At 51.5% G+C, this 27,766-nt stretch overlaps 1 protein-coding gene across 6 annotated transcripts; it reads right to left on the bottom strand.

Annotated features, from left to right (window-relative positions):
• Positions 1–67: 67 nt before the first annotated feature.
• Positions 68–27,766, bottom strand: Slc6a12 (solute carrier family 6 member 12). 6 transcript variants are annotated; one of them, XM_040737738.1, is made up of 16 exons: positions 25,311–27,766; positions 24,796–24,847; positions 20,745–20,962; positions 16,578–16,712; positions 15,114–15,254; positions 14,284–14,371; positions 12,973–13,105; positions 11,154–11,288; positions 9,582–9,685; positions 9,134–9,258; positions 7,346–7,458; positions 6,814–6,951; positions 6,001–6,103; positions 4,231–4,331; positions 3,689–3,859; positions 68–2,579 (listed from the first exon to the last, which is right to left on the bottom strand). In XM_040737738.1, the coding sequence occupies exons 3-16, from the start codon at positions 20,944–20,946 to the stop codon at positions 2,436–2,438; spliced, it is 1,833 nt and encodes a 610-aa protein (XP_040593672.1). In that variant the 5' UTR covers positions 20,947–20,962; positions 24,796–24,847; positions 25,311–27,766; the 3' UTR covers positions 68–2,435. The 6 variants fall into 6 exon arrangements, with proteins under 6 accessions (XP_040593672.1, XP_040593673.1, XP_040593675.1 ...); XM_040737739.1 differs by lacking the exon at positions 25,311–27,766 and adding an exon at positions 25,249–25,267; XM_040737741.1 differs by lacking the exon at positions 24,796–24,847.

Raw genomic sequence — 27,766 nt, 5'->3', positions numbered from 1 at the left:
ATTGCTGCATCCCCACTCCCAGCTCAACACGCATTACTAATTTTAAATAAAACAGACTTGGAGCCAATGAGACTTCACACCACTTAATAATGTCACCCATCAAGCATCTACATCAATGACCTCACGCAGTGGTGAAATGTCAACGGTGGTAAGGAGGCCAGTGAGTGACAGAAAAGAAACAAAGAACAGCGATTGGGAAAACATGGTGATAGTTCCAGACACCCAACTGTCTATCTGAAAAGCCCAAAAGAATCAAGTTGAGACTACAATAAGGCAGAGAACTCAGGTCTCTTGATGGCTGGCTGTCCTAGTAGCTGTTGTGTCCCCCGTGACCCTTCTCTCCACAGCAGAACAAATGTCGCCTCTTCTGTAGAGACCTGACCCAGACAGGATAAAGTGAGGCCCCTTTGTTTACTCCATGGATGAACATCCTGCCAGAACAGGTCTGCCCCAGTGAAGAGGAGTGTTTATAGGGTCTGGCCTCAGGGTCGGGCCTTGGGTTCTAATACAGCTCCGTCCTCATGCTGCTGAGATGGACAGAGCAAGCCGGTGTCTATCCTGTATCCCTGTCAGCTCCAGCAGACTCTTGTCACAGCAATGGGACTGGACGCTGATCCTACAGACAGACCTGGCCTCTAAGGGCTCGGGCTCGGGCATTCTGTCTGTCTGTGGCAATTCTATGCTTACCTTTCTAACCTACACACAGACTCCTCAGGCCAGATGAGAGAGCCAACCCCACTTATCGCAAGAGCTGGGATCAAGATGCTGGGCCTGGGGCATTAGCCCACCTCAATCCAACATGACCTGACGGGTCGGGCTCCTGCCAACTGTATTTGTTTCCCAAACACATACGCCCTCCCTGACCTTTCTCCTTGGGTAGTTAACAAGCTTTTCATCCCTGTCAGATCCAATCGGCCCTTGTTACTTCACTGAGCAGCCAAATCAACAAGGAAGCCACGTGGATTTGGTCACCAGGGAGCAGACACGTGTGAGCAAAGAGAATAGCAGAGGCAAAGGCAGCCAGTGCCTCAGAGTGAGGAGTGGAGAGCAGGCAAGAGCGCGGCCTGGAGGTGGCCAAGGACACAGACAGGAAGAACACAAGGGAGCCAGCAGTCTTCCAAGTCCTTAGGAGGGAGTGTCCACACAGTTTACCTTCCACTGTCCAGGCGGCAGACCAGAGTGCCAGTGAGGCAGCTGGCTTGGTTTCTAAGACTCTCTAGTCTGTTCTGGAAAATAAAAAAGGGGGGTACTGCTTTCCTCTGCCACCAGGGGGCGGGAAAGAGCTCCATACTGGCCCTGCAGCAGGAACCTGGACTCCGTCACAGCACCCAGGGCAGTGGTTTCTAAGAATCCTCTCTTGGACCTCCTAGTTCCTCCCTAGCTGGTCCAACGAGATGCACATAGCAATCTAGAAGGAGACAGAAGGCGCTGCCAGGAGCCAGGGCAGCTGAGAAACTCTGAGTCCACGGAGGTTTCTTTTCAAAAAGAGAAGACTTGCAGAGCTGGGAGAAAGTGGGGATGCTGGGAGGATGGCCTGGAGGCCTCCTGAACGGAGGTCAGGCTGATCCTGGTCAGGCCGTGGATTGTTACTCTGGCCACGGGACAGTCTTTGGGTGATGTTTATCTATGCAGCCTTTCTTGGTGGTGAGGTCCCGTGCCCAGTATCCTGGGTGCCCTCTCCCCTCTTGTCCCTTCCCTTCTGAAGGCCCACCATGAACTCATCCACATCCTGCCTTCCTGGACGCCTCAGAAGCCGGAGGCTGTGTGCTATAGGATTTAGCAAGTAGGAAGGAATGGTTGGGAAGAGACCAGAGGAAAAGTGAGTCGGGAAAAGAGGGAGGGGTGTGTGTAAGAGAGAGGGGGGAGGGAGGGAGAGGGAGAGAACTGTTCCTTGCTGCTGCAGACCTGCCCCCCAGGAAGAGAACATAGAAAGCTGGAAGGAGACGTCTGGCAGGTAGAGGGTAAAAACGGACTTAACAAACCACATCCCCATTCCAGTGCACCTGCTAGAGGTGACCTCCCTCCCACAACACAGCTGCAGTGGAGGGAGACAAGGAAGAGGCAGGGTGTCGTGGTAGGTGATCCATACAGGCTTGTTAGCTGAGGCAGGGGTGAGGCTGGAGAAGCCCGGGCACAGGAGCACCGGCGGGTCTGAGGCTCTGACAAGCTGTGTGAACTTGAAAACATCACTTTGTCCAGTTCTTAGTTGTTTTTTATCCCAAAAGTCAGGGTCTTGAGTTCAAAGCACATGGCAAACACAGTTTCCTGGCGCGCAGGTGGGAAAGTCTGAGACAGTGACAAGCTCTTCCAGCTGAACAGAAGAGTGGCCCCCGGCAGGGGTGTCCAGAGACCTCCAAGGTCTCAGAGGTTATCCCTGGGAGGAGGTAGCCTTGACCAGGTCCCTGGCTCTGGAGTCACCTGGCCTTTGTCACATCCTACAAATGTGTTTCCTTCTCCCAGGCAATGAGTTCTTGCTTGGCCGGCGAGGGAGAACAGTTGTGAGCAGAGGCGCCATCCTGAGGTGGATGCCGCCCTGGCTGGGGCAGACTGGGGTCGGGTGTAATGAGTCTTTGAAGGCGCTGTGGAGAAGAGAAGCAGGGAGTGAATGAGGCTGGGGCGACTGGAGGATGTTCCTGTGGGTGTGTCCCAGGCACAAACCAGGCACTTGGGGCTAAATGCAGGATGGTTCTGAGATGCAAATGGACAATGAGAGGTAATGAAGACTGTGACCCTGGGTTCCAGCTCTGACTACTATCTAGGCAACCTCAGGTAATCTGCCTTACTCTTCCATCCCTTCAGTCCCCTCACTTTCCTCATCTGTAAAATGGGGGTAGCGAGACCTTATGGTACAGTTCTTGGCACAGGGCAAGTGAAAAATAAGTGTCATGATTGTCACTACTATGCTTCTAATTACTATTGTTACGTGCCTTGATAAGATTTTCCAGTACTACTACATCGTTATGCTGGTTTTGGTGTGTCAACCACACCCCCTTTCTGGCCCTGAGTGTAGCTGTGATGATAGGCATTGAATCCTGACAGCCTCACTGTGTCCAGGAAGAAGTAAACATGACAGTGAAGTGCTATGCTCAGGATGCAGGCATGAGGATACAGGAAGAGTCTGGACCCCAGTGGCCTCCCCACAGCCAAACCAAATGCCAGCGCCCCCATTGCTGACCTTCCTGATATGTAGGAATTCAAGAAGCCCATTTGCTTAAACTACTGTAGATCAGCTCTCTATTGCTATTGAACAGTCTGACTTTGACAGATGTCACTGATGTCTTTATGAGTCGCTGGCAACGGCTTCTTCAAGGAAGGCATACCCCAAACTACACAGGGCCATCTGCTATGCCCCAGTTGGGGCTTTGAAAAGCAAGCAAGCCAGGAACCAGGGTGTGCTTGGCAGTTTTCCTAGATCCAGGGTGTGTGTGTGCTCTGTAACACGTCTACAGCTGGCCCCTTATGGTCTTGCCCTTGTTTTTCCCTTAACCATTAAGCAGTTTTCTCTGGACTAGCTGGCGTTTGAGACCAGTCTCATGGCTATGAACCTAGGATTCCAGGGGCCTGCTCTTCAAAGGCCTTTAAGCTCTCCATGTAGCCCCTGGGCTTTCCTGTGTGGGGAGCTGGTATGTGTTCCTGGCCTAAGCCTCCCTCGGGGTCTTCTTCACATGATGCCTCCACAACCACCTACCTTCTTGAAGGAACCCTGGGTCTTCAGAAGGGTGATAATGATGAAGAGTGGGACACAGGCCATGGAGGAGAAAGCCAGAAGCCATCCAATGGAGTATCCCCAAGAAGGGTACACGTAGACATTGTTGTATTTGAGAGGTGTATACTTGCTCAAGGAGAAGATGAAGGTGGCCTAAAAGGGGGGGGGCAGGATGAGACAGGAGCAACCAAGAGTTCCTCCCTGGCTACACCAACAGCCAAGAAAAGACGACCACCCCACCACACCGAGAGGCATCTGAGGCGGGACGGTGTCATTGCGCCATCAATCGCAGGTGGTGAGCGTGGGGGTTAAAGAGCTCCAGGCAGACAGAGAAAGCCTGTCAGGAAGCAGCAGGGCTGGGAGGCAGGGCTGAAGCAGAGGGAGACTAGATGAAGGTGGATGGATGAGAAGCCCGGGAGAGAAGGAGGCCAGGGCACCAGCCCCTCTGCCCAAGCAGGAAGGAGCTCCCAGTTCCCCAGTCTTCCACAGACAAGAGGGAGAAGGGGCAGTGGGTAGATATGTACCAGGCAAAGGCCAGGGGTCAGGAAAAGCCAGGAGATCTTCACCAGGGGCCATGGCCGGTAGCCAATCATGTCCTCAACGTTGTCATAGAAACGGTCCGCCCCTGAGTCGGCAGAGTGGAAGAAAGGGTGAGAACCAGAGGGGAAGACAACTTCTTGGCCTTTGGGAGAGACCCCCCACTGCCCCCCAGCCCTGAGGGGCACAGTAGGTAAAAAGATGCAGACCCAGCCTCCTAGCCACAAAGTCGAGATGGTGGCAGAAGCTTCCACCCACAAACAGCAGGAACAACCTCTGCTGTCCTGTCTAAGGGTGAATAGCGTCTGTCCTATGCACACAGGAGTATACAAGCCTGGAAGAGTCAACCCCAGCAAATCCTCACTGACCCGCACCGCAGAGGGGAGAAAAGCCAGAAAAGCACTAGGAATAGAGCTGTGCGCCTGATTCCAGCCCTGCGAATTCCTAGTGCGAATTGCTCAGCACTGCCAGGTTGCTGTGTGCTTAGTGAAGACACTGGCTGGCTTTGTTTATGTCAGCTTTCACACTGGCCCTCCTTTCAGGCAGAACTAATCTCCGCGGGTGTAAAGAGCCATTCACCAGTGGTGGTGGCCACGTCTGGGGGACTCCTGTAACCCCAGCTCACTGCCCTCCCATTGATACTGATACCTGAATGCCAACCCTTAGAGGGCCACCGCTTTGACTTCTAAAGGCCAAAGTTCCAAGCCCAATACTGCCAGGAGGTGTGAACTATTGGCTTCCTCCTCCTCCTAGATTAAGCTCATTATGACCTTTGAGTACAAGAGTTAAGGAACAATCAGGTAGGTTATCTAACACTTAGGGGGGAAGGTGATGCCAGCTCCAAGGCCAGGAAAGGACACCACAGGGAGACCAGGGTTGTGAAGTAAGAGCCCTCTTATTCAGGCTTCCTCTGAGCCACTAATATGAGGTGGCTACTTATTCTCTCTGCTCTGAGCCTTGGGACGTTGTTGGCACTGTGTCCCTGGTCTGTGGCAGAGCCTGCAGATCTGGATATGAGATGGCGCCTCCATTTAGCAGCTGTGTGAGCTCAGGCAGAACAGCATCTGCCCCCAGCCTTCCTTCCACTGCACGAGGCCGATTTGCAGATCTTGCAATGGCATGTGGCCTGCTCAGCACAGTGCCCGGAAGCCCAGCGGTTGCCAAGCATGCCAGTGGCTTAAACGCTGAGGCTCTGAGATTGCTATTGAGTGATCTCAGCGTTGTGGGGCCCACGCCTTCTCTGGAAGTCAGGACACGACAGAATTCACCTCACTGTAAGAAAGCAATGGGTAACAGCAACAATGGGAAAAGCTGCTTTTAAAGTATGAGGACTGTCCATGCAGCATTCAACAAAGCCTGGAAAAGTGGCTTGGGTGTTAGAAAGGGAATGAAGGAATCTGAAGTTGAGTTTGGGGAGAGTGTCAGGCCAAACAGCCCTAAATGTCCCCTCTAACTGGGATTCGGCTGATGACTGAAGTCTGTTTTGTCCTTGCTTTAACTCTAAGAGAGACATGGGGCCTCCAGGCCATGTCTGACATTCCTAGAAAAAAGAATTAGAGCATCTAGACCAAGACTCCCTTCCTGGACAGAGCCTGCCCGCATCAGCCCTGGAGATCCAGACCAAGACTCCCTTCCTGGACAGAGCCTGCCCGCATCAGCCCTGGAGATCCAGACCAAGACTCCCTTCCTGGACAGAGCCTGCCCGCATCAGCCCTGGAGCGCCTTACTCCTGCTCCTGAGCCTCCTGCCCCACTCACCATATACCCAGCCGATGCAGATCACCTCAAACAAGGAGAGGAAGAGCAGGCATATGCCGCTGGAGGCGTAGTAGTCAAAGAGCTGGAAGATGTACATCCCGCCCTGGGGAGGAGGAGAGAACTGAGGTCTGGGCAGGACCAGCACCTGCTCCCACAGTAAGGTGTGCTAGCCTGCCCTGCTCAGGAGACATGTTTGACAGCTACCAGGAGTCTGTTCTGCCTGGTTCTGAGGTCAGGAGCTACCATCAGCCTTGGGACACTAATTTCTGACACCTGCAAGGTGCTGGGGGTGGGGGACATGTGGTGTATTATCTGCCCAGTGTCCCCTCTTGGTGTAATTGGTACCCCTCAGTCTGTTCCTTTTGGGTTGTGGCAGACCTCTCCTGCTGTAAGCCTAAGGAAGGGTCTTAGCCTGAACACCTGTCAAACTCAAGAGAAAGCCTGATTGGCTGAATGGGGAAAGGTACCAAGATCAGACACAGTCTTCTTTGTTATCACCAAGGGAAATCTTCCTGGGGGCCCAGTGGCCTGAGAAAAGGGAGATAGGACACATAAAGGAACATGCCGGACAGTGTTGCAGCTCGATTCATGCGTTTGATGGAAGCCAAAATAGCTCCAGACTTTGCTGTCACCTGACCCCATTCACTCTCTTTTGTCTTAGGGCACTGTCTGTATGGCTCCCATCACCAGCACCAGTCTAGAGACTGGGAGCTTCAACCTCACCATGAGGGGGCAAAGGGGGTGTAAGTCCCTGGACAGAGGGAAGGGAAGGGATGGTTCTGAAGAGTCAGCAGTCCCAAGCTGCCCTCTCACCTCTGTGACAAGCAGGAGCCCCATCAAGTAGCACACGATGGCAACAGCCAGGATCAGCAGCTCACGCCTCCCGCTCTTCCGGAGCTGCTGGGGGAACATGTCCATGGAGGCAGTCACCAGGCACTCCATGCAGACAAACTGTGGGTCACGAGAGTAGTAGGGTGAGACAGCTGTGCAGCCAGGGCACGGGTCAGTGGCGAGCCAGCCATTCCCTCAGCTACAACTTCATATCAAGAAATCCCAGTAGGGAATCAGGGAGAAGGATGGGGCTGGCCCGTGAGGCTAGGGATGAGCTTCTATAGAGTATCTGAGAGAGTGCCCATGTACTGAGGAGGCTTAACCCTGAGAGCAAAGTGGCAAGTTCTTTCACAGCAGGAGCTCTGGAGCCCTGGGACCACCCATCAGCATCCCAGGCAAAAGACTTGAACCAGAGTGAGGCCTCTGACCCACAGTCAGGGAGAAGGTGCATGAGGAAAAGTGCTACCAAGAGGAGCAGAAGATAAAACGGGGACCCAGGATGAGGGTTCCATACCTGGCTGTCCAGTCCTAGAAATAGGAGCATGATGAAGAAAAGACAGGACCACAGCTGGGACAAAGGCATCATCGTCACGGCTTTGGGGAAGGCAATGAAGGCCAGACCAGGACCTGCCAGGCACACAATACAGTTGGATGGACTTCAGACCACTCCCTACCTGAAGAGTAGTCCTCTCCTTAGCACTGTGTGCACCCAGGAGTTCCTGGGGACAGCTGCATGCATCTTGACATGCCTGTGAGTGGCAATGAGTGTCTGTGAGAGTCTGTGTGCTGCTGTTACTGTCTATATGTGTCTGTGAACTTCTGTGCGTGCTTCTGTGTCTGGAAACGTGTGTGTGTGTGTGTGTGTATGTGTGTGTGTGTGTGTGTGTAAGAATTACCTGCAAGCCTTTTTGTGGGCCTCTGTGACGTTTCGTGGGCAGCTGTGAGTGTCTGCTACAAACGTCTGTGTCTATGAACAGCCGTAGGGTTGATGAGAATCTATGCCCATCTCTTAGCTTCTGTGTGCATCTATTAATGTCTGTGTATGCCGTGAGTTTATGTGAGGATCTGTGTGTCTCTGTGAGCGTCTATGAATGTGGACTTCCATGATTTTTATGTTCTTCTGTGTTCATTTACCAATGCCTGAGTGTGCGTACGTGTGTGTGTGTATGTGTGTGTGTAAATTTATACATATGATTCTTTGTGGATGACTAAATACAACCGTGCCTTCTGTGAGCATCTGTGAATGTGCACGTCTGTGCCTTCTGTGAGCATCTGTGAATGTGCACGTCTGTGCCTTCTGTGAGCATCTGTGAATGTGCACGTCTGTGCCTTCTGTGAGCATCTGTGAATGTGCACATCTGTGCCTTCTGTGAGCATCTGTGAATGTGCACGTCTGTGCCTTCTGTGAGCATCTGTGAATGTGCACATCTGTGCCTTCTGTGAGCATCTGTGAATGTGCACGTCTGTGCCTTCTGTGAGCATCTGTGAATGTGCACGTCTGTGCCTTCTGTGAGCATCTGTGAATGTGCACGTCTGTGCCTTCTGTGAGCATCTGTGAATGTGCACGTCTGTGCCTTCTGTGAGCATCTGTGAATGTGCACGTCTGTGCCTTCTGTGAGCATCTGTGAATGTGCACGTCTGTGCCTTCTGTGTCCTCTGAGTGCTTGTGAGTGTGTATGTCTGTGATCTTTATGTGTCTCTGTGTCGGTATCTGTGAATGTGCACATCTGTGTACTCTGAGTGCCTGTGAGTGTCTGTGAGTGTGTATGTCTGTGATCTGCAAGTGTCTCTGTATCTTTATCTGTGTGTCTGTGGCCTCTGAGTGTCTGTGAATATGTAGTTCTGTGATGTGCATGTGTGTCTCTGAGTATCTGTGAACATCTGTATGAGTCTTGAACGTTTTTGAGTGTCCACATGAGTACATGCTGTGAACACCTATGTGTGCCTATGGGCACTTGTGGGCATGTAGAGTATCTGTGATCTCTGTGTGCAGGCATGAGGGTGGGGCTGTTTTAAGAAGGTAAGTTCATTCTATGCCATTGATCTCTCCCCTGTATGCTTACATTCTCTACCTCCCTCCCTCTCTCCCCCCTCTCTGTGTGTCTCTCTCCTTCCCTCCCTCCCTCCTTTCCTCTTCCCTTCCTCCCTCCCTCCCTCTCTCTCCCTCTCCTCCTTTCCTCTCTTCTATCGCACAGTTCTAGAAGATTTAGTAATGCCACACAATCCTCCTACCCCAAGCTAAAAAGGCCCTCTCTGCAGGAGGGATCTGTGTTTTCTGACTCTCCTGCCCAGAGTCCCCTACCTGACTCAGCCACTTCAGAAATGGGCACGCCCTGCTCTTGAGACATGAAGCCCAGGATGGAGAAGACGACAAAGCCAGCCACGAAGCTTGTGGCACTGTTCAGGAAGCAGAGGGCGATGGAGTCCCTGTGGGGAAAAAGGGGTCAGATAACTTTGGTAACTTGTAGAAGGGGAAGAGAAGGGAGAAGAGAAAAGGAGAGATCAAAAGACAGAAGGTAAAAGACAAATATGAGGAAGAAAGATGGAGAGACCCAGAAGAAAATGGGAAAGCAAGGAATGCAATATGGAAAAACAAACAAACAAACAAACAAAAAACCCACGAGCTATCAGGGGAAGAGGGAACCAGGAGAGGGGTGAAAGAAACTGGGTCTTGGGAAGGTGTCCACACAGGCATTCCTGGCTCCCCGAGAGACAGAGCTGCCCTTGCCTGCCCACCCAGCACCTCTCACCTGTAGCAGTTGTTGTGGTACTTGTTGTAGCTGCCCAAGGCTGTCAGGCACCCCTGGCAGATGGCAAAGGAGAAGAAGATCTGGGTGCCCGCATCCATCCACACCTGTGTGAGACCCAAGAAGGCAGTAGAGGCAACTAGGGCCTAGAGCTGTGGCCAGCAGCACGCAGCCCCTCACCGCGGCACATCCCACAAAGCACCAAGCCTGCATCCTGCTTCCCGGTAACCTCTCCTCGCCCTTCTCCACAGCACCTTCTCACGGGCAGGGCCCATTTCCAGTCTGGCTCTGTGAGCACTCAGGAAGCACCAACAGACTTGGAGCTACAGACCCAGGTGTACTCGAACTTGGTAAGGCGAAGCATCCCTGGCATTCCTTCTAGAACTGTGACCTGGCACACAGCCCACCTCATAAAAATATAAAGAAATCCACCAAGACTTCTTGGTGGAAGCAAAAAAAAAAAAAAAAAGAAAAAAGAAATGTGCTCAGGCAAGTCCTAGAGGAGGAAATGCAAATGACCAATGCATTCATAAGAAAATGCCCAGCCCCACGCGTAGTGAACAATAAAATAAACCATGAAGTGATAAGTGACTACAAAGTTACCAAAGAGTAAACTACATCTTAACTGGGGCTGGGGTTATAGTACTGGCCTGAGATGCTGAGTTGGATCCCTACAACCAGGCTAAAAAGTCAGGCATGGGGTATGTACTTGTAAGCACAGTGCAGATCCCAGGAGCTTCCTGGCCAGGCAGCCTACATCCCAAGCCTGTGACAGACACACCAGAGTCGGTGGGGAGCAACCAACCTTCAGATGCAAAAATATTCAGAAAAATAATTGTGCCTGTCCTAACAAGAGCCAACTTTTTTCTTAGCACTGCTCCCTGTATGGACACAATAGAACAACTATGTATATAAAGCTGACATTATGGTGTTATAAGAAATCTAGAGACAATTTAATGTGTGTGGTAGGATGAGCTTGGATCAGACACAAATACTGCACCATTTCTAACAAGAGATCTGTGGGCACAGTGTCATGGGCAGTCAGCCTTCAATACCATAGACTATGTCTATTTAAAAGTAGCCATCACCTACCATAGACTATGTCTATTTAAAAGTAGCCATCACCTCCGTATCTGAGGCCAGGGTTCAGGGTTCAGCGGGGCATGGATACGGTCTGTTTCCGCCACTGTTCTATCCCCAGCTGTAAGAGGCCCTGGGGATATTTTTGTTGAATAAATTGTGTTTGGAGGGAATGTTATACAGATGCTGAGGTAACATCTAAAGGTGAATTTACGGACGTGGAAAGGATCTATGTCTCCAGATGAAATTATCTCAGTTGTGTTTGCTCATGCGAACCACCTGGAGGGACGAGAGGACGTAGTCTGAAAGGCTAATGGAGCTGGTGGGACTTCAAGGACCTCCATCCCTCTTCCACGGTTTTCTTCTAAGATACCTAGCTGTACTCCAGTACACAGCTGTTTCCTTTAAACCAAATGAAACTGATAGAAGGCTTTGAAAGTAGAGTAGAGTCTAGTAAAACCACATCTCAGCTAGCAGGCCCCTGGTGGTTCCCACCTGGGGGTCCTTGAGGCGCAGCAAGTCCGGCTTCAGATAGAAGATGATACCCTGGTAGGCTCCAGGAAGGGTGACACCCCGGATCAGGAGAATAACCAACATCAGGTAGGGGAAAGTGGCTGTGAAATAAACAACCTGGAGGGAAAAGCAGGCCAAAGTCACTCCTGGCATGGGTACGCAGAGGCAGGGGAGAGGCTGGGGAGGAGGTGGGGGCAGGCAGGGGGAAGTGGGGAAGGCGGGGTAGAGGGCAGGAGGGAGGCAGGGGAAGGATGAGGGGTGGTGGAGGGGAAGGCAGAGGGGAGGCAGGGAGAGGAATGGGGGAGGCAGGGGAGGAGTGGGGGAGGCAGGGGGAGGCATGAGTCTCCAGTGGTCACCCTGCCCTGCCTCCACCTGTCCCCAGGCAGAGCAGATCACACCATCACATTCCTCACAGGAGCTCAGACCTCAGATTTCATACAGACAGCTGCCAGTGAGCACATGAAACTTTCCACACCTCTCTTTACACATTCCGGTGGCTCTTACTCCCCAGCAGGGTGTGATATACATCAGCAGGGAGGGGAGGAGGGGAGAGTACCCGTGGGGAACACAGAGAGGAAGAAGCTCCCAGCCCATGACCTTCCAAAGATTTAAGTCCAGAACCTGGCCCCCTCCATCCACCATCCTGGGTACCCTCCCCAAAACCCTGAGCATGGGTGCCTCTCCAGGAGGAAGGTGCTCCAGGAGGAAGGTGTTCAGGTTTGTCTGGCAATCTGAGGGCAATTCCTGCTGTACTTTTCCAGTCATGGTCAGGGCAGAAGCAGTGTCCTGAGAGTCCTAGAGACTCCAAAGGGACTCCACACTGCCCTGACCATCTGTCTGGGCATCATGGCCACCACCATCACTATCTTTACTGTCGTTACCCTTTTCCTGAGCACAGCCTGAGGAATAAGGATTATCGCCACTTAGTTGTGAAAGTTCTAGGTGGGCCCATGTGTTTGAACACTTGATTCCCAACTAGTGGTGCTATACTGAGACGTTCTGGAACTTTTGGACAAGGGCCTTGGCTGTGGGATGGGCATCGTTACAATCCAGCTCTGCTTCCCACCCAAACCCTCGGCTTCCTGGTCAGCATCTTGTATGAACAGCAGCCTCTGGTCCCTGCCACCACAGTCGTGAGCCACATTGTCCACCTTGACTGCACTCTCTCAAACTCCACGCTGAAGTCAACCTGTCCTCCCTTAAGACATCAGTCCAGGCGTAAGGGCAATCAGAACATTCACAACCTGCCACTCTTGATTGTGAAAAGTGTGCGACATCAGTCCCAGTTCTCCAGACTGGAAACGATGTCCAGGTCTGAAATCTCACTATAGAACAAGCCTGCTGATGCACATTCTTAGCTTAAGCCCCTTCACTGATTGGCACTTACCCCAAGATGGCTCTGTTTTCTAATGTGTATGGAAACTCTTCTTCGTGTGTCATTTAAATACAACAGGCAAGTCATAAGAATGTGTGACCCTGTCGTACACAATGGAGACAGATACATGGATGCACCCATGCAAAGAAGAGTAGGGGACACTCCACCCCACAGATGAGCTCCAAAAGTGAGATTCTTATGGTTTCTTTTGCTCTCAATGTTGCTTAGATAAACAGGTCTTTTGAACCCTATTGGGGAAAAAGTCTCCCCTTGTATTGAACTAAATACTATGTTCCTGCAACTTCATCTATTCTTATATGTAGTTCTCTCAAACTGTGCTCTTTCTTTCTGCTGTCCTAAGGGGTTCTTTCAAGTGTCTCTGGGCACTCTGTGACTAAGTGCTCATCAGGAACCAGGATACCTTACCTTGCCCGTGGTCTTGACCCCCTTCCAGATGCAGAAGTAGCAGATGACCCAGGCGAGCAGGAGACACAAGGCCAACTCCCAGCGCAGGGACCCCAGGTCATGGATGCCCGATGTAATACCCAGAACCCGTCTCCTACGGGATTGGGAAAAAATAAGTAACCAGTTGGAAGACCAAAGGGGACAATCTGCCTGTGTCACCAAATCCCTGATTCAGAGCTGACCCAACAAATAACATTCCCCAGGACTTCTACACCCCTGACGTCCCCAACCTCTCTATGGCCATGCCATGTTCCCACCTGTGGTCTGAGTGCCCCTGGCTGTTAGAGGACCAAAACTGTAATCCCAAGGTGTCTGTGCCTTTCTAAGTGGAAGTGTTGAAACCTGGAGTGAGTGATGGAGAATAGACACACGGCCAGCAGTGGCGGGGGATCAAAGGGAGGGATGCTGCCGTCTAAAGATCGGGGTGGAGATGTGTGTGCAGAGGAGAGGGCTCAGATAACCCCCAAAGGGCAGGTGAGCGGGCATGGAGAGAGCTCAGACAACCCCCAAAGGGCAGGTGAGCGGGCATGGGTAGGCAGGTGAGCGCTGAATGTGTGCAGGGTGAATCTGTGTGAGGGCGAGGTAGACCAGGAGGGAAAGCTGGGAAGCATATGTGGCCTGTGGAGGTGGGGGTGTGCATGGTCACGCAGGAGGGAGAACGGTGGGCACATTTCCGTGGTGCAAACACCAGTCGGTGTCAAGCTACCAACCTGATACCAGCACACCCAGTTTGGAAGAGACACACACAGTTGGCTGCCAGGAGATAATAAAGATGGTCTCTATCACCCTGTGAACAGATGTCCACAGATGTGAGGGTACCGCTGGGGTGTGGGGATGGCATAGGGGGACAGCCATGAGAATGAGTGGAGGCACGTGGGAAAATCCAAGTTTGTACAGACATGTGAAGGCTTGGGGGTAAGAGAGGGTATAGATAGGAAATCAAGGCTGAATGTGAAGGCCCCCTACCCCTCAGTGATGTGGACCTTGGGGGACAAAAAATAAGTCATGTTAGAAAGCACACACAGAGTCTTAGGCATGCATCAACATCCAGAATCTCATGGTAAGTATGAAGGTGTAGACAGGCAGTCAAGGCTGAGTACGAAGGCTCCCTTATCTCTAAATGATGTCGGTCTGGGGGAAGACCATGCGTGGTGCTAGAAAGCATGCACTGTCTTACGCATGCACCACCAATGTTCAAGCTTGCACCATCCAGACATCCAGGCTCCCTGTGCTTAGGGCCCCTGGAATATCGCAACCAGGCCCAGGACCTACTCCCAGAATTCCATGACAGGTGAGGTGAAGTTCTCAGAGTGGTTCACTGCTGTGGCTGCCGAGTGGTTCAGAAAGTCCACGCAATGTTCTGTTGGGGACAAGGATGGGATGAGTATCAGTTGGGGACCAGATGAGGAAAGATGCCCTCATGCTGACCTTGCAACGAGAGCTTCCTACCATTTCTAAGCCCAAGGGTTTCCTTAGGAGCCAGGATTATCAGTGGGACTGGCTCCTCTTCCCTGTATCGCCTGTGTCCGCTGCACTTGTTCCAGTGAGTCTGGCTACTCGCATGAATGCCCTGACTGACATCCTCCAGAACAATGCAGAGCACAGACATGCACCATCCACATGGGCAGCTCCCATCAATAGCCCACCATTGGCCTGCCCATTGTGCCACTCTAATTTTTCATCCTACAGACAAAAAATAAATCAGTCCCTGGAATAATCCCCCAGTACTGGTCTCAAGACAGCTCTTTCCTCTTCCATTCTCTGTAATTGCTATGCTGTCTTCCCCACCCATCAAGAAGTCTGTTTTGATGATTCATCTAGTCCCCACCATAGCCAGGTCAGACAGTGTGGGGTCTTATCAGTCCTTACTGGGTTTTGGCAGTGTTTGACACATGAGAGGTGCCCGAGAACATTTGCTAAACAGAGGCCTGCTGTGGTCATATAACAGCCGCATTGATTCCTCCAGGGGTCTGTAGCTACCCAGAAGGACCAGCCAGTAGAATTGACAGCGCAGACTGCATAGCTCAACTATAAGTCCAGGTCTATGATGTACTCTGTCGTGGAGCCACCAAGGCCCAGGGGTGGAGCTGACATGCGGATACCTGTGTTCCAGGGGTTGCTGCAGGTTGTCCAGGGCAGCTCCCAGGTGAAGGAGCTGAACAGGTAGAAGAGAGCCCAGGCAAGGATGATGATGTAGTAGATGTTCAAGTAAGACTCAATGACCACAGACGCCATGCCAATGCCTTCAGGAGCAAAGAGAGTCAAAGAGACCAGCATGAGCAAAAAAGAAAAAGGAAAAGTCACATGGGGTCTGCCAGTCACGTGTCCCCCTCCACCAAACTTCATATCATTCATTATCTTACATATCCTCCCATTGCAGTGATAACATTCTTCCCCTTTCCCTCCGTCTCTGTCATTATCCCCGTCTCTACCTCTATTTCTGCCCATCTGCATTTCCTAGTTTTCTATCACCATCATTTATTACTTGTAAATTGAAAAGTGGCTAAGCAGGAGAAAGGGCGAGCTCAGCAAGAGCATCAGAAGCCAGTGGGGGAGAGTGACATTGGAAGAACTTGCTCTCCTCAGTGGAAAAGAGCTGGGGGAATTCTCACAGCGACATTAGCTGCAATGCTTTGCAATGCTGGATGGAAACGAGCTGGGGGAATTCTCACAGCGACATTAGCTGCAATGCTTTGCTGGGCAGGAGCCCCACTAAGGGTCTCCTGGATGCCACAAGACACCAGCTGGTGCCCCAAGAGGTGCAGCTCCCAACCATCCTCACCTTTCCCCAGTGTTTGGTCAGGCAGACTTCTCAGGAGCTGGGGTACCCAGTGCTCATCAGACACTCAGTCTGGTCCCTTCTTGGACCAAATAACCCAGTAGCCCGGTCCCTGGTGGTCCTTCCGGTGCTAGCATGAAGAAAGAACCCTCTCTGCATCTGAGGTATAAGGGATGTCTCAGAAAGGAGGCCCTTGGGCCCTCCATGGCAGCTCAGGGTTTGGCCAAGCCACTAAAGGAGACTGGCGAAAACCACCCCAGCAGCATGTGTCCACACCACAGATCTACAGAGAAGAGCAGGCTGCCCCTAACAGAGGCAAGAAGAGACGAGCACAGAGAGCCGTGGTTCAAACTCTCAGCAGGTGGCCCCACTGTCTTTTTCTGTAGAGGTCAATGGAGTGATGAGAGACTTGGGTCGCACGTAAAGCGCTCACACGAACACTGACACAGTGTCACCATCATCAGCATTACTGTGCTTGTGTCCCTTGAAGCCTGTTTGGGTCATGACATGGAGTCAGAGACATACTTTCCCTGGGGCACATGAAGGTTAAGGCTGCATCTTCCAATATCCACGCCTGATTTGGTGCCTGTAATTCTGTACTGATTCTCTGGACACGTTCTTCTCCCTGGGCATCTAAGCTTTGGGCTTCAAGGGGCTGATTTCACAAATCCCAGAAGAGGATGCCGGGGAGAGTAGGGCTGGGCACAGGAGGGCAAGAGCAGTGACAACAAGAGAGGCAGGCAGGATGGTGACTCTGAAGGCGGAAAAGGGGAAGGGTGACACTCACCTTGGAGGAGGGGACAGATCTTCCTCCAAGCGGTAACACTCCCCTGGCTGCTATACTGGCCCAGTGCCACCTCCAGGAAGAACACCGGGATGCCACAGCTGAAGAAGAAGATGAAGTAGGGGATGAAGAACGCTCCTGATGGAAAGAAAGGCAGAGTCTGAGTCACTGGCTGCTTCAAGACCTTGAGCTCCCCTCCAGCGTCTCGACCCTCAGCCTCCTTCCTGACACACCCAAGACCCACAGTGTCTCTCTTTGCCTAGCTGCAGGCTGTCACGGACACCCAACACATGACGTGAGCCCCGAGTAAGGCAGGCAAAGTGTTTGGAGGGAAAGGAATAAATCCCAAGATGGTAGCACCAATAAATGAACGATTTACTGTGTTTTACAAATCAAATCCCATGTTAGTTTTGAAAGAAAAGCATGTGTTCTGTATAAATTGACATGCTTCTTTGTTTTTTGAGACAGGGTTTCTCTGTGGCTTTGGAGGCTGCCCTGGAACTAGCTCTTGTAGACCAGGCTGGTCTCAAACTCACAGATATCTGCCTGCCTCTGCCTCCCAAGTGCTGGGACTAAAGGTGTGGGCCACCAACACCCAGCTGACATGCTTCTTAAACCATCGAGATGCTACATTTTAGAAACAAACAGACACAACCAGCTTGGAAGCATTCTTTTCTCACTGATAGTTTTCAGAGGCCTTTTCTCCTTTCTTAGGGTCTTTTTGGTCTGCCTGCCCGCCCTGCAGCAAGCCCTACAGGGACTGTGGAGCTGGGCTAAGGTCCTGTCTCAGCCCAGAGGTCCCTCAGGGGAGAGGGTTCTTTGTCTGCAGCTTAGCAGCACTCCCTTGAGCTTCCTGTGCCCGACCCTCTCCTAAGACTCAGCAGCATCAAACCCTCACAAATCAACCTACCACCAGGTAGATGCTGCTGTCATCCTTTACAGGTAGGAAAGCCCAGCGCAGATTGAAAACACAAGAACTAAGGTGTAGGTGAGAAAATGAACACACCACACCAGGCATCCAGACCCTGAGACATCCTGACTCCTGACCATTACATGTGGCTATGCTGTACGCCTCCCAAGTCAAGTCATCCTGCTGCTGAGGAGGAAAGCCAGGGAGTGCAAAAGGAAAGAAAGCACAGAGCGTTGTACAGCCTTCCAGAAGCCTCCTCCCAAGCTCCCTCCCCTCCTCCATCTCCATCCCTCCTTCTCCCTCTCCCTCCCTACCTTCCCATCCTTTTGTTGGTGGGTACCATGCTAGAACAATGACACAGGACCTCACACTCTCTGACTATTCTTTCAGAATCTGCTTGGTCCTGTTTTGCTAGACAAGGGTCTCACTATGTCACCCATCTGACCTTGATCCTACGATGCTCCTGCCTCAGCAATCTGAGTACCCGGATAACAGGTTCTCCCTCCAGATTTCTTGTAAGCATATACATTTCTTCTTCACAAAAGCAATGTGCTATATGTTATTTGAACACCATTTTAAAATTCATATCACAAACCTCTTCATGTCAATAAGTACTTGACACCATTTCAGTGCCCATAGAATGTTCTGGTGTGCGAATGGTATTTTTTTTTTAGTATTTTATCACTGAACTTTTAGTATGACCTCAGTTTTTGATCAGAGTGAAAAATCACCCAGATCCTGATGTACTTGTTCAGTTTGCTCCTTAGTGCGCATCTCCTTAGGCACAATTGCTGAGGGTTCCTCTTTTCTTGGTGTGTATGTGCATATTAAAGTCTACACAACAAAAGCATATCTATTTTTTGTTCAGTGTACAATCCCGTGGCATCAAGGTGTTCTCAATGGTGTACATCCGCCTCCAGAGCTTTTTCATCTTCCCAGAATGAGGCTCCGAAGGCACCAAACCTGAACTCCCCCACTTTGGCCCTGTCAATGATATTCTACTTTTTGCTTCTATGAATTTCCCTACTCTGGGCGCCTCACACATAACACATGGATGGGACCGTAGCATTTGCACTGTGATATTTGTTTCATTCATCATGTCTTCAAATTCATCGATGTTATAGCATGCATCATAATTCCCCTTTAAAGACCCGCTAATGGGACTGGAGAGATAGCTCAGCTATTAAGAGATATCTTGCAGTGGTTCAGTTCCCAGCATCCACAAGTCCAGTTCCAGGGACCCAGCACACTCTTCTGACCTCTGTGTGTACCAGAGGCACACATGCATACACGCAGACAAATAGTCACATGTGTAAACTAGCATAATTTAAAAGAAAATTTTTGAATAAATAAAGCTAACTAATGCCCCTTCTGTGCATACACTATACTTTGAAGGAGGTACCTTCACAGGAAGTCCACGAGCGCATATGACCACAGGTCCCTTCCTACCAGGTGTGGGATCACCTTTCCTGTGTCCCTGGAATGTGGGCTTTCACCCCACAGAAGATGAAAGGCTTCCTCAGGCCTTCTTGGGGCTGGATGGAGGCTGGCTCTGGGTATAGAGCAGGGAACCCTTGCATTTGGCTCTCTCCTGAGCTTCCAGCACACTGGCACTTCAAAAGTCCTCTCCTCAAATGGGCTGATCTAATCCTAGCCTGGGGACACTGCCTGGCCACAGCCTCATGGTGTGTCCCCAGCTGTGTCCATACCCAGACTGACAATGTCCTTGGGGACCTTAGCCAACACAGGAATTCAGCTGCAGGTTATTTTAGATGTTCCCTCCATCTACTCAGATCTACCTCAGGCAATGGCCTGGCCCCTGACTCTTCCCTGAAGCACAGAGTCACAAAAAAGACTTAGAGAAGGTTCTGTCTGGGATGAGATATTTCTTAAGGATGGCTAAGTTTAGTGACTTCCTCTCCCAGAAGCTCTTTCTCCGCAGGACTGTGCTTATTACCCAATAATCAACTAATCTCTCAGTTTATCTTAATAAAAGGTGAATTTCCACCCAGTAGTGCCTGTGGTCGGGGGTGGGAGGGGGGAATTGAACCCTTTTATCACGAGGAGTAGAACAACTCTAGCCTAAAGCAAGACGATGACATTTGGCTTAATCTGTGACATCATGCTCCCATTTAAATCTATTCCCAGGTTGTCTAGAGTAAGAAAAGAACTAAGTCGTGATTGTTCTTATTAGTTTTCTAGAACCTCCAAAAACTGGTAACTCCAAGGTGGAAGCCACAGCCTCATTCAATCCCCCATGTTAAAGACGGGGGAAAGAAAGGCGAGGTGGCAGCCAGTGTGCCCAGGCATAGGCAGCCTCTGATATGTTTCTAGAATGTTTCTAAAGCCATTTGGATGCCAGACCCCACCATGCTCGAGCCCCTTATGTAAAACAGCACAGTCTAGATACAGGACCCAGTCACAGCTTCCAACTCTCTTTAAGACGTTAGGCTGTACTGTCAATGCTATGAAAAGGCTGTGTGCTCTTAGTACAGATGCAATTTTTAAAAACCTATTTTTGACCCACAAAGGGGTTGCTTCCATCAGTGCCTAACCTGTGTCAAAGGGTTGGACACACCTGCTAGATATTTATCAGTTTAAATGTAAATAGGGTTTAGAAGACGCTTCTAAACAATGATTATCTCTAATGTGTTTCCTCTCCTGGGACAGTTCTGATATTACAATGAGAATATGTCACTTCTGCAAGAAGAACCAAGATCCAAGAATGAATCCCATTGGTCACAGACAATCCCTCCTCCACATTCTTCACATCTCAGATGTTTGTCCAAGTCCCTCTCCCTTTTCCTTACTTTCCTCGTTACTCAGCTTGTCACCGTGACATGCCACACGTGTTTCTTGCCTGTGATCTGCAGGCTTCATCAGAATGCAACACACAGACCAAGTTCTGGCTTTCATCTAGAACAGAGCCTTGGCTCATGAGAGGCCTGCAGTCATGGGAGTTGGATGAATGAGTTAATGAATGAATGAATCCTATTAGTCACTATCATCCGTCAGAAGTAATGCAGAAGTTAAGAACCCAAGCCCTATGTTTCTTCTCTTGTCTCTCTTAAATCTCACACAGTCCTGGATAATATATCACCCCCAGGTCAGAAGGAGGGACCTGAGACTAGAGATGGAGCTGGGACCCAACAAGAGCCTTCCAGATTCACGGCAGCCCCCGTTCCGTTTGACCACACTTCCAGGGTGGTCCTGCTGACAGGACACAACACTCCCCATCACACCACTGAACACAAACTCACCACCTCCATTCTTGTAGCAGAGATAGGGAAACCTCCAGACATTTCCTAGCCCAATGATCTCCCCAGCCACTGACAGCACAAACTCCATCTTGTTGGTCCATTGGCCTCGATCCTCCACCTGGTCCTTGCTTTTCTCTCCCTCCTCAGGGACCCAAGAGACCACAGGACACCCATCTTCATGGACTGCAACTTTTCTGTCCATACTGGATAGGGAGACCCTGTAAGGGAAGACAGGATTGTGAGAGGCGGAAACCAGGTTGGGGAGAAGAGGGACTGCACATCCACACACACACCCCCTATACACCAACACCCTTCACCCTGACCTTCCCACCAGTCTTTCCTATTGGCATATTACCTTTCTTCCCAAGCTCTTGATGCCATTTCTACCTAAAGTGACACTCTGCTCTCAGATTTATGAGGCTGAGCCAAACGGAAGCAGACTCTAGCTTGCCAAGTCTTCGGCAGTCAAAGCAATGAACGAAGCAGGTTTTCAGGGGTCAGAGAGTTGCCCAACCCCACCCAGGTGTAGAGCTATGACTAAAACCCCATCACTGAGGACCTTATAGCTCAAATTCCTTTTTGATTTTTATAACCCGACACCATCCCTGCTGGCCCTTCTGTCCAGATCTTCAGTATACTGTGAAGAACAGCAACCTGGCCTCTGGCCTCTGGCCTCCAGACCACAAGGGCTCACAGGCTGGCTGCCAGGGTGCCGGGGTTAAAGGGCAGGTGTGGCTGAGGTGGCTCATTGGGCTTTCCTGAGCAGTTGGGATCAATGGAGGCCTGGTAAACATGGGAGATTATTCATTTTGGGCTCTGATTGGGAGGGAGGGAGAAGGTGGGGTCTCTAAGTAAGACCAGCTGAGGACAGGGTTGGCATTAGCGCCAGCTTTAGGACTTCAAGGGAAGCTGTTTCTTTGTATGTCTGCCCTGAAAAAGGTTGGGGATCCTGGGGCTGGCGGGTGGTCACTTGGATGGTGGTCATTCCAAGATGACCTCAAAGTGCCGAATGCCAGGCTCTTACAAGGACAGTCTGGCAGGAGCTGCCCTTCGTGGCTGTTGCCATTCCCTTCCCCCTGACCTCTGGAAAGTCCAGCACTCCCCAAGCTTCCATAGGCCAGGGTCTGTTTTCTGTCCCTGCTGTCTATTTGTCAATGGCCAGGAGGCAAATTGCGTTTGGAATCTATGTTTGCCTTCTCGTCCCTCCCTCCACACAGCCGATCGTGCTGAGGCCACTACTGGCCCCTCCTCCCAGGGAAATGCCTAGGAGGAGGTGCCTGGACTGTCAGGGAGCACTGTCCATTGATCCCCCTCCAGGGAACACTCAGGGAATCACATGACCAGGTCTACCACCACGCACTCCATACTCCTCCAGGGCTCTAAGGAAGCACAAGCGCGTCTTTTTATGAAGGAAAACTCTGTGTTTATTTGTTGGTCCTTTTAACCCAGGCAACAGCCCAAGCCCAAGTCCGTTAGAAAGGCGTGGGCAGGAGCCAGCTAGGGTTGTGGAAAATTTTGAAGGTGACTTGGAGGGTGCAGGCCATCCCAGGAATGAGAAGGCATGGCAGGGCGAGGTTCTGGAATTGGGATATACTCAGAGTTTCTAACTACAAGTTCCATGCAGGAGAGGGATAAGGAGAGTAGCTGGTGTAAACTCAGGGCACTGGCCTCAGACACAAGGGAGAAGGAGGGAGGGGCCCCAGGCTGCAGAACCGGAGTCACAGGTGCTCAGTCCCAGGGGAGCAGTCAGTGAGGCCTGAACCCAGATAGAACTGAATCTCTGGCACCCTGCGGAGTGGCCATTGAATCATTTCCAAATGACAAATGACAAACAAACCAAGGGCTAATGAATGAGCCGAAAATGCTGCTGCAGAAGCACCAGGCAGGAAACCAAGTTCACCCAGATTTGCTAATTACAACAACGAAAGGTTAACATTTGATCACCTTGGGACTAAAGACATTCTTATATCCACTATCAGATCGCGTCCTGACAGTCTCTGAGTTACTATACTGTTGGACCCGCATTACAAATAACTCCTCATCCCTGAGCCTGAAATCTAGAAGAGAGAATGACAGGTGAAGAGTTGTGTAAAAGGCTACTAACAGGCTGTTGTTGCTTGCCAAGCCATGGACTAGCTGGGCTCAGAGTGAACCCCACACACAAGGAACCCCCAGGGAGCTGGCAGAAGACAACCCCCACACTCTCCAGACCCCTGGCAGCTATTGCAAGATGCAGATGATCCCACGAGTTAGAGGGGAAGACCTGATTGAAGGAACGAATGGAGTGCTGGAGGACGGCGGGGTCAGGAAGCCAGCCCAGAACCCAGTCTAGGCCCGAGGTTGAGCTTCATCAAGGATGAGAAGGAAAAAAGCAAACCTAACATGATGGATGGCCATGGGCGTGAATTCTCTGTAAATAGAAGATTGGTGCTGGAGAGATGGCTCAGCTGTTAAGAGCATTGGCTGCTCTTCCAGAGGACCAGGGTTTAATTCCCAGCTCCCACAAGGTGACTTATAACTGTCTATAGCCTCAGTCCTAGGGAATCCCTCTTCTCAGGCACCAGACATGCATGTAATGTTCAGACATGCATGCAGACAAAGCATCCAGACACATAAAAATCAGCAAATAAAAATTCTTCAAGAGATTTTTGAGAGGAGCCTGTATCATAGGTACGAATGGAAAACTGAGGCAGGAGAATGAACACAGAGGCACGAAAATAGAGAAAGAGCCTAGAGCCACAGTGAGTGGAGGGAAAGAGGCTAAACCACAGCACTGGACACTGAAGTTAGACTCAGGGAGAAAAAAAAATACAGCTCTGGACATTTAAGTTACACTCAGGGAAAAAAAATGTCCAGGAGAATGATAGCCATAAAAACAAGCTGCACAGAGTCCTCTTTTCTTTTTTGTTTTTATTACTTGTAAAAGCACAAGGGCCAGTATTATGGTAGCACATGCCTGAGATTTCCAGAACTCCGGGAAGAGGCAGGATGGTTAAATTCCAGGCCAGACCAGCTACATAATCAGAACCTGTCTCACAAAAACAAAAACAACAACAAATCCAAAAGGACAGCTCCACCCCCAAGGTGCCCTTCCACCTCTAGTCTGTTTGCTAGGAATGGTTCAGTGACACCAGAGACAACTTTTTCCCCTCCGCGATCTCTGTAGGTCTCTTCTACAGGCTGTCCAGGCTGGGGCAAGCTGGAGCAGGCTGGGGGGAGGGGAGGGGCTTCACCGTACTTGGGTGCCCTTGAGCATATCCTGGGCTCTGTCTTCAAGGGGCGAGAAAGTCCAGTCTTAACTCTCTTCTCAAAGCTGGGCAGGTCAGACAGAAGCCCACTCTGATTCTAGGAGGCACTCCAGAAATCCTGCCCACCTCCACACACTGCTAGGTTCCACTCAGGCACCTTCACCCCCAAGCCAGCCCAAGAGGGACCCAGCCCGTACCACATACCAGCACCCACCCCTGCACACCCTGGTGCCATTCCGTCACGTCTCTTTGCACACACATACCTGTGTGCACGGCCCCAAAGCCTGGCTCCTCGTAGCCCTTCACACCTGGGAGACAGCTGGGCTCCACACTGATAGCCCACATCTTGCACACCACAGGCCCTGCTCAGCCCCAATCCCAGCCTCGGTGACTTCTCCCTCTCGAGAGAACTCAGGCTTCCTGTGCTGGCCCTGGCTGACTGCGAGCAGGCACCCCCAACCTGTGACCGTTAGTTCCAGATCCATCCACTCACCCTTCCTGCCTCTGGGAACCGACCGCCCTCCCCTGGCAGGCAGATGGCCCGCCTCTTTCACCCACTGCTCAAGGCCAGTTCCCCATCGGTGGACTCTCCTGCTACTCAGGCTTGTCCCTGAGCAATTTCATGGTGTGGATAGTGAGGGGACCGGTAGCATCGCATCACAGCATGCCCAAAGTCAGACTCCCTGTGGCCTCGGGCAACTAGTTCACTGCTTCCTGCCCAGACACAGTCCCCCAGACCTAGGGGTGCAGACACTCTGGGACTCCCACTGAAGGCTCTGCTCCTCCACAGGCTTGTCACTCACCTGGTCTCTCAGCTCAGCTAGAGCTCCTGCTCCCAAATGAGTGTCTCCAGGCCTGGAAGAGGAATTCTCACCTTCAGCTCTCCTGCTCCTCCCTGTCACAGCCCCACCCAGTGGTCCCGGGGACAAAGATAAAGAGACAGACAGGCAGGCAGGCAGACAGGCAGGCAGACAGACAGACAGACAGACAGACAGACAGACAGAGGAGGGTGGACAGAGAAATACCACAAGCAGCAAGAGAGGCTGAAAAGTCTATAAACCAGGATTACAACATCTCCCCTCGGGAAGTGAAGCTCTCTAACCCTGTCTCTCTCTCCCCTTCAGCCCCCTCCCTCCTAACTAGTGTCTTCCCAGTGGGCACTGTCCAAGAAAAGCCCCCCCCCAGAACCTTGCTGAGCTGCTGCTGTGGGCAGCCCTACCTCCCTGACGTCTCTCCTCCTGCTCCCAGCCCCTTACCCTTCCTCTCGCCTCCACCCCTAACACTGGCTCCTTCTTAGGCAAGGTACAGCCCCTCTTACCAGAGCAGTGGGATGGGAGCCACCAACTTCCAGGCTGGACACTGAGGACCTTGGGAGGGGAGCTGGGCTCGGTGACGAGGGCATGGGAGGAGGGTGAATCACACACTGGAGTTTTCCACAGAGTACCTGGCCTCTGTGGCTCCCCAGTAAAGCCCCAGACCTTGCAGCCACTGCCTTCTCCTTGGGATTTTCCTAGAGAAAGCTCCAGAGCCTGCATCTCTCAGGAGGGGAAATGCCAATAGGATCCAGGGCACAGCCCACCCACCCTGACTTTCCTGTCCTCCCTCCCCACGGTCCAGGGCAGACTCTGAGCTTCAGTTTCCCACTCTGGACAAGTGGATGATGTGTGGTTTGCAGGGTTGCTGTGAGGGTTAAAGTCAAGCACAGGTACTTAAGGAGAGCAGGCAGTATCTGCCGTGGGCTCTGGTGGGATTCTGGATCCAGACAGTGTGATTCTGGGCAGCATCAAGCCACACACCGAAGGCTAATCCGGAACAGCCTGGCAGCTGTCAAATGTGAATCCACGTGTGGAATGTGTGTCCCCTCAGCCATGATGAGAGGATTTTCCAAACCAGGGTTCTCCATGTGTGTCTTCACGGCGTGGAAATGAAAAGGCCTGTGGCCTCTGGGAAAACCAAGATGCTCCTTCAGTGCCGGGTGGTATGGCAACAGAGGAAGTTGTGGGGAGAAAGGGAAATTTCCTTTTACGTGGACTTCCCCTTTGTCTGCTAGAACTTCCTAGCAGTGGAGGGTGTGAAGTATGACTGGCAGTCTGTAATTTTCCACTGGCACCCCACTCACCATCCCTCAGGGCCCCCTTGGCCTCTGTTTCCCATCAAGAAAAACCAAAATGAGGCTGGCTCTCAACCCCTTTACCTCAGAGAAACCAAGAGTGGGGCTGGGGATCAGCTCTGGAAGAAAGAGTCATGGCCTGCCAGAACCCACACACCTCTCATGCCCATGCTCATCTGGCAAGGTGCAGCCTGCCCTGCCGGGTCTGCTCTATCTTTGCAGGTTGGGCCTGCCATTGTGATCCCCTAGTGCCTCATGCACCGGAGACACCAGCGTGTATGAAAAACAGTCTGACTCTATGCCCATTCTGCCCAATGAGCAGAGTCTCATTTTACCTAATCCTTCCCACCTTTACCTGGCTACCTCAGACTTTTGTCTTCTTATAGCCTTTGTCTCCCTGTCTTAATGTTGGCCCCCCTCAACTAAGCTCATCCCAACTCAAGAAGCCAGAGACCATGTCTTTGCAAACACCTGCAAAGTGCTGTGCTGAGTTGAAATAAATATACAATCTTGCTACGGGAAGAACCATTGGCATTTATCATTTTCTGACCCCGTGCCTGCTCACAGGGCCCTGGCATGGAGTCCATTTCCTGAGCCCCTAACTCAGGCTGGATACGCCATGTGCTGCCTCCCTTAGGAGCCTTGAGGTGTGGATACTAAAGACTCTTCTCTTGAGGAAGCCACTGGGGTGAATAGAGGTGACACAATTCAACCCATGCCCGTACACAGTAAGTGGAGAGGCTGGGATCTGAACTTGTGTCTCTGGGTTCCATTATCACATGCTCCTTCCCCAGATCATGAACAGCCATTGGGCAGGAGTCTCATTGCAAGCATCTCCGCTGCTGTTTTAGCACTTAATACACGCTGCCTCAGAGCAGGCCCTTGGCCTGTATCGAATGGCTGGATGGGGACAGAGAAGGGGGGGGGGGGGGATGCAACTGCAGGAGAAAATGGTGGTGCTCATCCCTTTGCTGGGCCAGCATATGCTGGTCTCTCAGAACCAGGGACAGAACAGGACATGAAGGGCTCCGGTCCCACTGCTTCTAGACAACTCCTCATGCTGAGCAGGGACATTGGACCACAGACTGCTTGGGGGGAAACTTCCTCATCTCACTTAGCTCAGTAAATACACAACCTTCTTCCTGAGACTGAGAGGTGGAAGCTGTCCTGAACACCTCCTGGGCTTTTCTGCTATGAGGAGAGCCTCTGGTGGGGTGCAGATGCAGTACGTGGGAGGGTTTGTCAAAGTGTTTCCGGGGGAGCTGCCTCTGCTGGAGGCTGGTGATCCTGTGGGGTGACTAGTAACGTTAGCATATTTAGAGAAGAAAACTGAGCATCTGAGGGGTTTGTTAGCCTAAGTTATTGAGTATGGGAGTCAAGGGTCAAAGAAGAGTAAGCCTCTGTGGAGAAGACTGCCAGGGTACGCTCGTGCATTGTCTAAGGCTCACCAGAGGCTGTGTGCTTATGCCTGAGTGTGAGCCCTGGGCAGTTGAAGTCTCCAGGCAGCCTAGTAGGCTCTGTGTCTAGTAAGTGCCTCCCTGATGTCCTGGACATCTTCTCTGATGCCAGTAGTTCCAAGCCCTTTGCCTACTGCTCTCAGAGATCACTTCCTGTAAGACTCTGCTGCCTGCCCGCCTGCCCGCCTGCCTTCTCTAGCTGTGTGG

The sequence above is a fragment of the Mesocricetus auratus genome, unplaced genomic scaffold (assembly GCF_017639785.1).
Source record: "Mesocricetus auratus isolate SY011 unplaced genomic scaffold, BCM_Maur_2.0 Super-Scaffold_100676, whole genome shotgun sequence".
Classification (NCBI taxonomy): Eukaryota; Metazoa; Chordata; class Mammalia; order Rodentia; family Cricetidae; genus Mesocricetus; species Mesocricetus auratus.
Note: the sequence above shows the minus strand (reverse complement) of the source record. Positions and strands in the feature narration are given on the sequence as shown.

Excerpts from the sequence above, each read along its gene's own strand:
- Slc6a12 (XM_040737738.1), bottom strand. The coding sequence starts at position 20,946 with ATGGACAGAAAAGTTGCAGTCCATGAAGATGGGTGTCCTGTGGTCTCT. Across the intron at positions 9,259-9,581 it reads TACCACAACAACTGCTACAG|GGACTCCATCGCCCTCTGCT; the intron begins GTGAGAGGTGCT and ends TTTTCCCCACAG. Across the intron at positions 4,332-6,000 it reads CTGCATCGGCTGGGTATATG|GGGCGGACCGTTTCTATGAC; the intron begins GTGAGTGGGGCA and ends CTGCCGACTCAG.